This window comes from Carex rostrata, chromosome 6, assembly GCF_964058835.1.
Source record: "Carex rostrata chromosome 6, lpCarRost1.2, whole genome shotgun sequence".
NCBI lineage: Eukaryota > Viridiplantae > Streptophyta > Magnoliopsida > Poales > Cyperaceae > Carex > Carex rostrata.
Window position 1 is genome coordinate 2,476,975 of NC_135923.1, and position 14,357 is coordinate 2,491,331.

General features: G+C 32.0%; 2 protein-coding genes across 4 annotated transcripts; one reads left to right on the plus strand and one right to left on the minus strand.

Annotated features, from left to right (window-relative positions):
• The first annotated feature begins 6,173 nt into the window (after window positions 1-6,173).
• LOC144555716 (zinc finger CCCH domain-containing protein 32-like) lies at window positions 6,174-9,764 on the plus strand. Of its 2 annotated transcripts, XM_078304120.1 has the most exons (7): window positions 6,174-6,477; window positions 6,784-6,932; window positions 7,030-7,080; window positions 7,166-7,288; window positions 7,868-8,155; window positions 8,415-8,756; window positions 9,110-9,764. In XM_078304120.1, the coding sequence occupies exons 1-7, from the start codon at window positions 6,405-6,407 to the stop codon at window positions 9,407-9,409; spliced, it is 1,326 nt and encodes a 441-aa protein (XP_078160246.1). In that variant the 5' UTR covers window positions 6,174-6,404; the 3' UTR covers window positions 9,410-9,764. The 2 variants fall into 2 exon arrangements, with proteins under 2 accessions (XP_078160246.1, XP_078160247.1); XM_078304121.1 differs by lacking the exon at window positions 8,415-8,756 and having other exon boundaries at window positions 6,209-6,477.
• Window positions 9,765-11,004: 1,240 nt separating this feature from the next.
• LOC144556076 (uncharacterized) lies at window positions 11,005-13,613 on the minus strand. Of its 2 annotated transcripts, XM_078304567.1 has the most exons (6): window positions 13,411-13,613; window positions 12,059-12,219; window positions 11,852-11,910; window positions 11,693-11,761; window positions 11,518-11,607; window positions 11,005-11,272 (listed from the first exon to the last, which is right to left on the minus strand). In XM_078304567.1, the coding sequence occupies exons 1-6, from the start codon at window positions 13,527-13,529 to the stop codon at window positions 11,240-11,242; spliced, it is 531 nt and encodes a 176-aa protein (XP_078160693.1). In that variant the 5' UTR covers window positions 13,530-13,613; the 3' UTR covers window positions 11,005-11,239. The 2 variants fall into 2 exon arrangements, with proteins under 2 accessions (XP_078160693.1, XP_078160694.1); XM_078304568.1 differs by lacking the exon at window positions 11,693-11,761.
• Between the last annotated feature and the right edge of the window lie 744 nt (window positions 13,614-14,357).

Consider the following 14,357-nt stretch of genomic DNA (forward strand, 5'->3'; position numbering starts at 1 on the left):
CAATTAGTTAAAAAAAATTAGGTATCTTTTGAAAATTATGTTTAATATAGTTGATTTTGATTATTGTTTTTTTTTATGTGGGAGATATAGATTTAAAGTATATTCTAAATTATTAAAATGATTTGAAAATTTTAATCTTTATACCATATAAAGAAAAGAAAAATAAGGTCTTGAGATGTCATTAAATTTTGCCTCATGTGACAGTCAGATTTTTTATTTATAGAAATAATATAGAAAATATAAAGGATATAATAGATGCAATATATGAAAATTTTGATTTCATATAATGACCCAAAAAAAAATATTGATTTCTTTAAGATTCAGCTTATTCTTAGCCAATTATTTTCATAAACCATAATTAAAAAAAGATTTTTATGAAATCAACATGATTACTTTTTTTTACAAAAATCATAAGAACTGAAATGCCCTTTCGGTTCAAAAAAAAATTTCTGGACCGAAATGGCAATTCAGTCTGAGGTATTTTCACAATTTTTCAACGTATTTTTTTCTCAAAATTTGTGAAAACAGCTCGAACCAAAATGACAATTCGGTCCCAAAAAAAGGAGACCTAAATGACATCTCGGTTCTTATAATCTTTGTAAAAAAACAAAGCAATCAAGTTGATTTGATAAAATCTATTTTTTATTTATAGTTTCTAAAAAACATTCCTTCTTAGCCTCATAAAATCTTATTCCTAAACTAAAGAAAATCGATTCCTTTTATAAGATAAAAATCTCAAACCAACCCATCTAATATCTATATTATTTTTAAATAATTTTCAATGTTCTAAATAGCGATTATAGCGGCATAGCTGGGAGACAAAAAAAAAGTTATTGCGAATAGCGTAGCTATAGCGGAAGCTATCATACATAGCGATTTTTCCTTTTCAGATTTTTCCTTTTCAGATTTTATATTATATATTTCTACTAATTATCAACATAATCAATATTAAAGAATTAATGTAACAACTAAATGACAACTAATTTAAATCTATACTTTTTATCAATGATGCAAATAAGAAGAAAAAAAAAATCTAAAAAGTAACGTTATTTAATAATTTATACTTCATAGTATTACATATTATAATAGACAAAGAGCAATTAATTTTATAAGGTAAAGAAGTCAATATACATATTTAAATATTTTATATATTATAATAATAATCAAAATCAACTTTCAATTGAAACGAACGATAATAATTTTACAAATGAAGAGCAATAAAAATGAAGAATTACTATTTGAATATTTCTCGATATAGAATGATATAATAAATCACAAATAAAAATAGAAGCATATAGTTTGGTTTAGTATACTTATCGTAGAACACCATGTAGCATTAAAAATAAGAATAGAAATACAAAAACTCATGTAAATTGCAAAAAAAAAAAACCCATGTAGCATAGCGGGTCTCATATAGCGGTAATAGCGGTCAGCTATTATAGCTATAGCGGTCGTAACTGAGTTAGCGTACTTTTATCTCATAACTTAGCATTTATGGTACAGAAAAGCTATAGCGTAGCTATTTAGAACACTGATAATTTCTATAAATAAAAAAATCTTCTTAACTGAGATAGTGTTGATGTGAAAGGGAAAAGAAGCAAGTCGGTCAGTCTGCATTTTGCACTTGAGATGGATTAGACTTGTGGATCGAGTCAATCAGTCTCCATCTTGCACCTTTTTTTGAAACAAAATGTTCAGATGAATTTTGTTTGGTTTTAATTCCACTACGTGTTCATATTTCAAATTTTAGTTCATGCACCGTTTACTCATGCCCACCAGCAAATTACTAAAAAAAATATCAGGTTACGGTGCTATGGCTCAATATTGGAGTTTTCAAAATTCTAACAGTTGATCCGAACCGTTCATCTTGTTCTTCATATTAATATATATTTGGAGACCAAATTTTACATTTTTTGAAAAAAATTTACTCTTTTTTAGATAGGTAGAAATTAAATATCTGAATGGTGCATAATTTTTTAGATCAAGTGATTTTCTACATATCTAAAAAAATAGTAAGAAGTTTTCAAAAAATATAAAATTTGGTCTCCAAACACATGTTAATATGGAGAATAAGATGAACGGTTCCGATCGACCGTTAGGATTTTGAAAACTCGAATATTGAACTGTAGCATCGTAGCCCTCTATGCAACTCATAGCACCGTAGCCTTACTCAAATATCATATGACTAATTATATGGTATGGAATTAATATTATCCGTTGGGCTATTGTGATTTTGAAGTAAATGATATGTTTACTTTACGCTCATATTTTATGATTTTGAAGTGCAAATAGTCGATTGGAACCATTTAACTTGATCTTCATATTAAATTTTGTTGGAAGACCAAATTTTATATTTTTTTGAATTTTTTTTACTATTATTTTAGATTTTTTTTTAAAATCACTGTTTTGTTACAGTCCAGAATTTTCTGTAAAATAGCGATTTAAAAAATTCTAAAAAGTTAATAAAAAAATTTCAAAAATGTAATTTTGTTTCCAAACACATTTCAATATGAATATCATTTTAAACAGTTCAAATCGACATTTTGAATTTTAAATTAATAATATAAACGTGAAGTAACACTCATATTTTACTTCATGAAGCACAATAGCTCAAATCTTAATATGATTAACAGGTTATATTTGCCAGCATGGCCCATTTTAAACATATGACTAATTATATGGTATGAAATTAATATGATTAAATGTTATATTTGACGAAATATATCATGGGCCAAATTTGATAGTTAATTGATTTATTTATAAAGTCCACTTTCTTCAATCCTTTTTATATTTTTTCGGTTTTTTTAGAAAGTTGCATTTTAGGAAACCCGGTTTAAAAGATGAAATTGGACTTTTTGTTCAAAGAGCTTTGGACAGAATCTCATTCAAAGTCAAGCTTTACCGTTTGATTTGCTTTAATATTCATACCAACATATTTAAAACTTAATAACTTTAAATGGCTCTGTAAATCTAAACCATCCGTGTAAATTTTAACACAGATCAGACGATCTACAACTGACTTTGAATGAGATTTTATCCAAAGCCCTTTAGACAAAAAATTCACCCTTAAAAGATTATATAAGCAGATCAAATCTGTTGTTAACTTGCATAGTTTTTAACTTCCATAAACCATAAAAAGGAGAAAAAGAGGGGCGCCGCCAGATTGCTACTAGTATATTTAACTCGTAAAAATTTTCAACATATTTAAGTGGATACTAATAGAGACGAGGTTCTTATTACAAACGAGATAAAGGAAGGTCACGCGAGATTTGATGTCAATAGTCTCAACAAGTGTTTCCGCCACGATGTTTCTTCAATCTATTGGTAATTTTTATCTTGAATTTAGTTTTACACATAAATCTTGATTCAGATAGAAATTTATTGATTGATCAAATTTTCTATTTTTTAAGCCAAAAAAAAAAAAATCTAGCCAACATATTTGAACATATTAATTAAAGTCATATATACAATTAACTTTTACAATAATAATTAATTGAAGGATCGATTATGAAATTGAAATTCCAACGATATAAATTTCAGCTTTCGTTGGTAAGCTTTCAAATTTGTTCGATTGGATCGGATCCCATTCGATAATATCATGGGTTCAATTAGGGCGGAACCAGGATTTGCTGCCAAAAGACGAAAGAACAACAGCATGGGGAGTGCCAATCGGTATACATCTTAAAAAAAACCATATGAAAATAACCACCCCCAATAAGCAACTTCCGATTTTATGGGGGATCTGGCCCCCCTTTTGATTGTACCTAGTTCTGCCCCTGGGTTCAATCAAGCCTTTTATTTGCTGAAATTTTTATTTATATCATAATAAAAATATAAATAAATCAAAACACTTTGATTTTGAGATAATTCCACATCTATCCAAACTGTCAAACCAATATGCGGTCTCATTCTTTGGGGGAGGGGGAGAGGGGGGTATATTGACTTGGCAACCCTCCAAAAACCCAAAAAAATACACTGTAATATTAAATATATTTAAGTTTTGAGAGGCCTCCAAACCAAACTGTGCCCTCCATGAATGAGGCCGCATATTAGCTTAGCGGCCCGAGTAGATATGGAATTCCCCAAAATTTGAGGTGTTTTGGTTTATTTTTATTTGGAAAAGGTATAAATAAAAATTTCGGTTTTATTTGTTTTAAAATGTGTACATAAAAAATAATTTCTATTCGTACATTTAAAAAAAATAATTTCCAATTTATATATATGTAGATGATATTAATTTACTATCAGTCACTATTCTTCTAAAACAGTTCTCCATGGTTCATTATACAATATTTTATTTTATTTTGAAAGAGCAATCTTTTATTTTATTATTCCCTAGACTAATTCCTGATCAAATAAATTAGGCTTATTTTTTTTTAATTTCGTTCGAAAATAAAATATTATATAAGAAAGATATTAATAAATGATCACATAATAAAAGTAATTAATTTCATACATTAAATTAGATATACTTCATACATAAATGAACATTTATTAGTAAAAAGTATAATAATTTTAAGCATAAAATAAAATTAGACAATAATTAATTAATAATTATTAATCTATTGATTGAAAGTATCTTATGATATGACATGCCTTACAAATCTTGAACTCCAACCACCTTTCTGAAATATCAATTAGTTAAATGGATTTTAAATTTAATAAAATCATCATATTATTTTATACAGTATTTTGAGCGGCTGACATGTGGACCCACAAGTCGTCAATTTATGGACAATCAAATCTTTCAAGATTCTAAAAGAAGAGTTTTTCAAAAGTTGAGATTCTTGTTGGTTTTTATTTAAAAGTGTCAACCAAACCTTTTTAGCAGTCTATTCTATTATATTCGATTTGATAAAATATATTGTTAACTATCAGGATATCAATTATAAAAAAAAAAAAAAAACTATTTCAATTGTATACTCTTATAATATAATAGATAAATATATTTTGTGTAACATTTTTTATTCGTTCATATGACAATATAATTTGAAGGATAAGATTATTAATATAATTTCTTATATAGTTTTTTGTAGTAATTTTTTTTTATATGTAAATGATATTATATACTATATGTGTAAAGTAATTTATTTATTTATTTGGTATATTTTTAATTATATATTTAGAATATATAAAATATTAATTTATTTGATAATTATTTATTATTTGTTTGTTATTCGATTTCGTGGAGGATAAAAGTAGAAAAATATCTTCACCGTCAAATCCGTGTTGACACCTTTTTTACCATAAGAAAAGTAAACGGAGAATTTCACGTATACCCTTAGAAACTTCAAAATTACGCATTTTCCTCTCTAAACTTTTAAATTACGTATTTCCCCTTTTAAACTTCAACAACTCACAAATTTATCCATTTTATTGTTTTTTATATTAAAATTTATTCTAAATTTATAAAATGTCATTTTTACACTTTATTAAAAGATATAACACTCATCGGACTCAAGTTTGAATCTAGAGGGTTCCTCTACCGTCCGAACTGCTTTAAGATCTGTGCATGCTAGATAAAGACGAATCTTAAGCGAACCCGCACGGATATTGAAGCAACGTGCACATAAGTTAATGTGATGTATGCATATCGTAAATGCTTTAAGATTCGTGCACGCTATATCAACACGAATCTTGAAGCAACACATTAGATCAAATTTGAGTCTGATGGTCATTTTGTGTTTTTAATAAAATGTAAAATGGGTATTTTATAAATTTAAAATGAGTTTTAATATAAAAGATAATAAAATGAGTAAATTTGTGAGTTTTTTGAAGTTTAAATGAGAAAATATGTAATTTTGAAGTCTTTGGGGGGTATACATGAAATTCCCCCAAAACCAAAGAAACACGGAGCAAACTTGACCAGGAAATTGCCGTGAAGACCAGGCATTCAAACACCCTGACTTCCTACGCAGAAGACCAAAACCTTTTTGATGAAATGGGTTCATGTAGACCAGGTCCAGTTGAACTATTACCCTAGAACTTGGCGGGTACAAACTACATAGACCAAACCGTAGAGTTAGAAGGAATATTTAATGGACCCGGTCTTCAATTAAATGTTAATTAAAGCCATTACAAAACGAGTTAATTATGTATTAAGGCTAAAATGGGACCCGCATTCGAAAGAAATGGTCCATTTATTAGCTCAGAGAAACGAGATCGAGAGAATAAATAATAATAAAACACTTCCAAGCCAAACCGACACACACACCTAAGCTCATAGCTAGAGAAAGAGAAAGAGAGAGAAAGAGAGAGAGGCGAGAGAGAGAGAGAGAGAGATCAAGGCGAACCAAAGCTTCTCTATTTCTTTTCGTTTCTTTGTATATAGTAAAAATCGACATTGCACTGCGATCCTTGATCCTTCGTATATTACGAAGTTTCTAGAAGCTTTTAGACGGGTCATGGAGGCACCGATCGTACGTAAGACGATCACCCTAGAGAATAGCCATGGGGGGGCAAATACTGAACTTGAAGGTTATAGTCTCCTTTATTTGAAGTTTTCCTGTTTTGTTTCTTTAGGAATCGTTAGATAATGTCGATTTGGGGTAGTCAGCTGTTAGGTTTTATATGAGGTTTATGAAATCTGTTGAAAGTTTTCAATTGATGCAAATTTGTTTTCGGATTTATGATCTTTTTCTTTGCTTGAGTTAATGTAGATACTTAGGCTTCCAATTTCTTTGCATTAGGTTCATTTTGGCTTATTAAGTAATGACTGTGAAATCTGATTGAAGAATATGAGTTCATATGAAATGTACTTAATCCATTGTTTACACTTAATAGATTCAATAAGGAGGTTGGAAATAGGAGATGGCAGATCCAGCTTACCAGAGAGACCCGGTGAACCTGATTGCGTTTATTATCTTCGTAATGGATCTTGTGGCTATGGCGACAGATGCCGGTACAATCATCCACGTGGCAACAGCTTGTTGGTAAGGAATGCATATCCATTCATTACTGGCTTGTACGCATCATACCTGTTAATTCATTACTTACTGTTTTTGTGCTGTATTTTTTTCATTGCTGAAGATTTTGGGGGCTGGAGAATTTCCGGAACGTCCTGAGCAACCTGTTTGTGAGGTATTATATTTTGACAACTAATGTTTCATGTAATATTTTGTGCAACATATTATTAATATACTAACAATTTGAACGTTATTTATAGTACTATATGAAAAATGGGTCTTGCAAGTTTGGGTCAGCATGTAAATATAACCACCCGAAGCAATCTAGCGGATCAGCTCAACAGCTTGTTGCACTAAATAGTCTGGGATTTCCACATAGACCGGTTAGTTTTATTTACCTAATTGATATGTTTCACCACTGGATATTTTTCTTTCCTTCAATTGTTGCATAGTACTTCGCATATTAGTTTCTACCAACACAGGTAATTACTGCACAGGAATAAATACCCTTGAATCTTCATTTTTTGTCATTCTAACTGAAATCATGGTATAAAGTAAACTATTAACTATAAGATTAGGATAACCATATTGTAACCAAAAATGTTTATCTTCTTAATTGTGATATATAGAAGATAAAAAAAATATTTTTTCGTGAATTGTCACAAGATTTTTGAAGAAAAACATAATATCAAGTAGAATATTCAATATTGAACATGAGATTGTAGCAATAAATAAATAAAAAATTGTTGGTATATTACTTTTTCGTGACTTTACACAAGTAGTTATGATGAAATATTATGAGTTATCAGTTGTATAATCTAAAATGGAAATGCAAAGCTACAAGGGTACTTTGGGCACTTTGCATAAATTTGTCAATGGTGTGGTGGTTTTATGCCAATATTGGATGTAATTTGGAAAAGGTCCCATAGAGTTGCAATTGATAACTGAAAAATTTATACCAGGGGGAGAAAGAGTGCAACTACTATCTGAAAACTGGCAGTTGTAAGTATAACTCAGCATGTAAGTTTCACCATCCAGAGAGAGCTCTGACAACCCAGGTCTCAGCACTAGTACCAATGAACTATTCAGCTGTTCAATCTTCATCTCTCATCACACCAGTCCTATATCCTCCTCTTCCAAGTTTGAATATGAATTTAAATGTCGGGAGATATCCTGTACCACCAAGAAATTACGGGGCTATGTTGATGCCACCAGGTGTGGTGCCAGCTCCAGGATGGAACCCCTATATGGTCAGTTTTTTTTTTTTTTTTTTCAATTTTCATTTTATTTTGTTTATATTGTTTAAGTCACAGTATTTTTTTTCTACCTATATCACCAAATGGATGCCAGTAATATCAGTTTTAAAAGTGCCTCAAATTCTATTAAGCTCTAATCCTTTGGAAAATCTCGGTTTAACAGAATTATGTTGCGTAAAATACAAAAACTGATGCCCCAAAATGCTCGCAAGGGTTCATTTATTTTATCAACATGCTTTTTAAATGTAAGTAGGGATCCATCAGTCCTTTATTAGCACCATCAGGCCAGCAACTGGTACAAGCACCTCCGTTTTACAACTTACAACAGCAAGTACCGCCACCTGTACCCCATAATCCGTATGAAGTAGCTCCTCTGCCTGTGGTGCCTTCCCTGATGGGGCCCACATGCAGTGGTCCCAGAGATCAGTTCTCACTCTTGCCACAGAGGCCAGGACAGGCCGAGTGCCACCATTTCATCAACAAAGGGTATTGCAAATATGGGACAAGTTGTCGATACAATCATCCGGTGCCATCTGACCTGAACCTGCAGAGAACTAATTGTGTGCTAAGTCCTATCGGCCTCCCTCTTCGATCGGTACCTCTCTCTCAAAATAAATAACTGAATAAATAAAACTCTGATAGTAATATCACTGGAAGATTTGTTTGATCTAGCACTCTAGCATAAAACCTGTTGTACAAGATTGGCATGTACCAAGTGGTACTCGATAATTAGGTACTACTAATTTTGTTTATGACCTTTTTGTTTTATTATTTCTCGTCTCTTTCCATTCCCTTCTATTTTCTTTGTATATTTTGGCATTATCCAATTGCAGCATTGTATGTTAGATGGAAAAGAACATTACTATTAAGTATTAACTACCGGGATTTGTACTGAAGACATCATTACTATAGTTTTTGCTACTGTTAACTCAATGTTTAATCTGATAGGGTGCTCAGCCTTGCAACTACTATGCAAAACATGGGGTCTGCAAATACGGGCCCACATGTAAGTTTGACCATCCAATGGGAACCCTCAGCTACACCCCTTCAACCTCCTCTCTCTCTGCTCTCTCTGATATGCCAATCTTTCCAGTCAATCTCCCCTACAGCACTACCACCACTGGAGATATCCAACCGGACAATTTATCCGGTACAGAGCCAATTTCTCCACAACTGACCTTCTCAGTAACTGTAAGCAGTTGCGGCTCAAATGCACCTGTTAGTATTGGTAGTTCAATTTCAAATTGAAAGGTGGTGAAATAAATGCGGGTCCTAACAATGTTGAATTACAGTATGGTGACTCAATTTGGGGGGTTAAGATGCGAGAAAACATGAAAGTGAGATTTAGTGAAATTTGCCCAAATAGTGTAGTATTGATGTCTAGTTCTCTCTGCTACATCTCTGTTTTGTGGGGCCAAGTTATCAACTAGGGAAAACTAATGTTGATTAATTGTGAGAACAAGTCGACCACAAGGGAATAACTGTCGATTTTTGTAAATTCTTGTTCCAATTTCCATTTTTAAATTATGTCAAAGGATAATCAGAAGGTTGCAGAGTTTCTTTGTAGTTCTCGAATTATTCAAAGAGAAATTGTTGATGGCCATTGCATGGTTCTCTCTCTGGTCCTTTAATTCCTAGTTCTAGGTGTTCTGTTGTACACATTTTCTTGTTCTTCCCCCAAATCATACATTTTGATATATCAACATGAATGCATATGAGGCTTAGGTGCTTAGCACGAATTTATATCCTTTGCATTAACTCAAAAGGGAATCTTTTGAGTTAATGAATCTCGACAATCCGATCTGCTTTAAGGTTCGTGCGAACTAGATTCGCACTAATATTAAAGGGCCCTAATGTTTTAGGCAGGAGCCAGCTGGATTGACTCCGTTTAAAATTAAAATTAGTCGATTGTGATTCATCAACTCAAAAGATTCTTTGAGTTAATGCAGGGGATACACATTCGCTTAGCAATGCATAAGCTTAATTTACATGTCAACGTGAGTAGTGGTCTAATGTAACATTGAGACGCACGCAATTTTTAGTAAGCAAAGTGATATCTGTCTCGTTTTACTTGGTACCAGATCGTTGTACAAAAAACACGCATTGGTAATTAATTAAAGAGCAACTTTGTCTTTCTGGAAATAAGGATTCTCTTTATTTCCAATATTCTTTTAAATGTCTCATGTGGAAATTAAATGTGTTTAGAAAGACGAAATTCATCAATCATTACCATCTGAGCCAAACTGATGTGACGAACCGTGTTTGGTAGAGAGCATTGTCTATCTGCTCTTATATTATTTTTTGGGTGCGGCTACGATATCATGCATAACGTATATTATAATATCGTATATTTGTCTGTACTTCAGATTAATATTTAATATTTCTTTTTATAAAGGCTAAATAGTTAATATAAACTGTTCAACATAATTATCATATAAAAATATATGTGCTCGTAGATCAAATTTTACATTATTTTTTTTTTTTTTTAAGAAGGTAGAAAAACACTTGATCTAAAATCAAATGTAGAGATTTTGTATCTATCTAAAAACATAACAAAAAAACTCTAAAAAAATGTAAAATTTCATGATGTTTAACATCATGTTGAACAGTTCAGAATGTCTGCTTGAATTTTGAAAATAAAAATATTAATTTGAAGTACGGATCAATATGTGGCTATGTGCTATACATAGTACCATAATATCACTCTCATTCTTTAATCGCACCAACAAAAGACAATTAGGGAGTTGGCCACAAAATTGATCCCGTACAATAATTTAAGATGATTAAGCAAACACCGTTTCTTCTATCAACATCAAAATGCACAATAACATGACAATTTGAAATGTTAGATTCAAATATTTATTATTAACAACTACGTTTTGGAAAGAATGTACCTAATCTTCAGTTACAAAAGGAACAAAATTACTACAACAGGAAAAAATGGACACTTGGTTAAGGCCATTAAAAAATAAAAACAATACAAGTCTAAAATCTTTGACAAACAATTTGGCAAAGTTTCTAAGTCCCTTACGCAACAATTAACGCTTGTTTCTTCATACCATTCCAAAAGCTCCTCGATCATGATTTAGATTTCTTATGTTTCTTACCCTCCTGAAGAGAAAAAAAAAAAAGAAATTAACAAAAATAATAATAATAAGCAGCACCATTAAATATACAAGACTGAAATATCAAATGAGCACAAACTGGGAAGCGGTTGGATTGAGGCTTCAATCAGAAAGCTCTGATAGTTGTAACAGTAGAATAGATGTTGTAATCACCTTTAATTTTACGCAAATTGGTAGCCACTACCAATGCTTTTCAATATATATACATCAAATGAGCAAACAGTTTGGTACCTTGTTCTTCTTTTTCTCCTTTTTCTTTTTCTTTTTCTTATTCTGTTTCTTGTTTGTTTTGTTTCCATGTTCTTCAATATCTCTGGAAACCTGAAATATTCATTTATGAGGCCATACAGTAACTAGAAATATTCATGATTTTATTAAATAGATAACTGAAGAATGCAGCAAGAACCTTAGTCTTTTTCCTTTTTCTTTTCTTCTTATCTATTTCTACTGCTTCATCTAGGTCATCCCCAGAACCCTGCAAAGTATTACTTTTATCATCACACATTTTAAAATTTTAAAAAAAAAAAAAATTAAATGAACAATAAAAATTATCATGCACACATACCTCTGATGAATCCTCAAATGATGCAACATGACGCACATTTCTTCCAGAGGTCGAAGGTCCTGAAAATAATATCTGATAGCAGTAAATAATAGTAAAAACTAACTTGACCTAATTTTACCTGCCTCAACCTAGTTCACCCCAAATAGTACAAAAAACTATCATGAGTATTTCTTATAAAGAAAACTTTGATTCAAGGAACTGTCATACTGTTGCTAGCTTTTACAGTTTCTTTGGCATTTTTTACTGCCAACTCTAGCAGGTCTGGGTTGATAGACTTCAGCCCATCAGGTTGCTGCAGCTTCCTTTCCAAAAATTTTGCCAAGGCTGCAGCTTTGTTTGTCTTCACAGGCCCACCAGGATGTGCCAATCTAACAGAAATCATCATTTCAATCAATGGACATACTATACATTATGAGAAAGAAGAAGAGAGAAGGTAATGAAACTAAAGTGAGGCTATGGTACTTGCAAAGCGCAGGTCGGTCCGTGCTTTGGATTCATATCTCCATTTTCAAAGTCTAAATAGCTGATCCAAATGGCCCAACATTATTATCATATGAAAATGTATTTGGAGACCAAATTTTACATTTTTAGAATTTTTACTATTTTTTTAGACAATTAGAAATCACCTGATCTAAAAATTCTGGACCATCTGAAAGTAGTGAACATTTTCATATAGAAATCATGTAGAACAATTTAGATCAACTATTTAAATTTTAAAAATGGAAATATGGATCTATAGCACGGACCGATCCGCGCTTTGCAAAGTACCAGAGCCTCACTCATGAAACTATCTTTTTTGGTTGCATTTGGGAGGAAGATAACTTCGGAATATCTCAGAGATAAAGTGAGAGGTGGTATTATCGCTGAGTTATCTCTCCCAGAAAATAGCCTTTGCGATTGTATAGGGTACCAATATTGGACCAGGAGCTTGTACTGGTCTGACAAATGATATGGTTGATTGATGTCAGCACAATTTTGGAAGATTACTTTACACCCAAAATTCTTTTCTTCATAGTCCCTATGTGTCAGCCGTGGGACTTGAGTTAAATCCATGGTGCATTATGAGTATCCAAATTTGAAATGAAAGAGTTCTGTATTTTCTTTATTTGAGATAAATTCAGAAAAACAGTACGCGGTAATGACTTGCATAACTTACGATTGAAAGGAAGGAAGAATTAATTGCAAAGGCAGAACCATTGAATGCAGTTAGTTTTGCCCAATTGCTCATGCAATATTTTAATTTCCAGCTATTTTAGCAATTTCTATTGGTTACAAATATGATATATCAACACTAACTAACAAAACCTAGTTTCAATTCAACGCCCGTTTACAAAACCTGATAACCGACATAAAAAATTTGTAATGCACCAGAGCCAATGCAAAAGAATCTCTACTCATAACAGTAGGCCATATACACGCTATGATTAAATTCCATGATCTCAATCAAGTAAACCCTAGCATCTGGATCCATGAATACCAGCACATAGTGAACTAACAGCTAACAGCTATGCACGAGTTATGCAGATCAGAAGAAAATAGTTCTGTAACAGCGTACCAACCTGGGAAGAGGCCGAGAGGAGGTCGGAGGGGCAGGAAGAGGCGCGAATTTGCTCCCTCGCAGCGCGCGCTGTTCCTCCTCCGTCAAAGAAGCGGCGTAATCGTCGGGCTCCGGCGCCATGGATCGCACCTCCGTCGAAACGAAGGTTCGAGAAGAAGAGATGAATTGGGAAATGGGTGCAAATCAGTAACTCCAGTCAGCATAAAATCGGACCGTTTAAACTGTTCAATATAATTTTGCACGAATCTTAAAGTGAAGATTGAGAATCATCCAAGGTACTTGACTTTGTAAAATACTGACTGTCGATTTAGATTATAGGAATCCACTTTGATATGTGTGCAAAAGTAAATCAGACGACTCAGATATCATTCTACACAGTCAGGTATTGTAGTACATCTGAATTCAAAGTGAATCCCCTGCTGGAATATTTCTGCTGTATTTTTGCGCTCGGGACACTGCGAGTGAATTTCGAATTTGTTCGATGGATTGGGCCTAGATTAAGGCCTGTGCAATTTAAGCCCATCAATTAGGGCCTGGATTGGGCCTAGACTAAGGCCTGTCCAATTTAAGCTCATCAATTAAGGCCTACGAAAGTCCAAAGAGAGAATAATTGGGCTTTGTTGTTTTTTATGTTCGCAAAAATTACATGCGCTAATTTAGTTGAAATATAAATTATATGTTTTTTTTATATTTAAATGATGGATTCAAGTAGTTTAATGTGATCTAACATATTAAAATCTTATAGAATACCAAACTTTTATTTAAAACTTTTCTGTACTGTATTTCAAATTATTGGAAAAATCATATTTGATATGCAAACATTTTTGTTTTTTTAACATTTTAGGTCCATATTTTAAAAATAAAAAAATAGTAAAAACTTGACACCAACAAGATTTGTAGAATACAACAAACGACTTAGATTGACCGTTTCGATATGAGAAAAAAAAA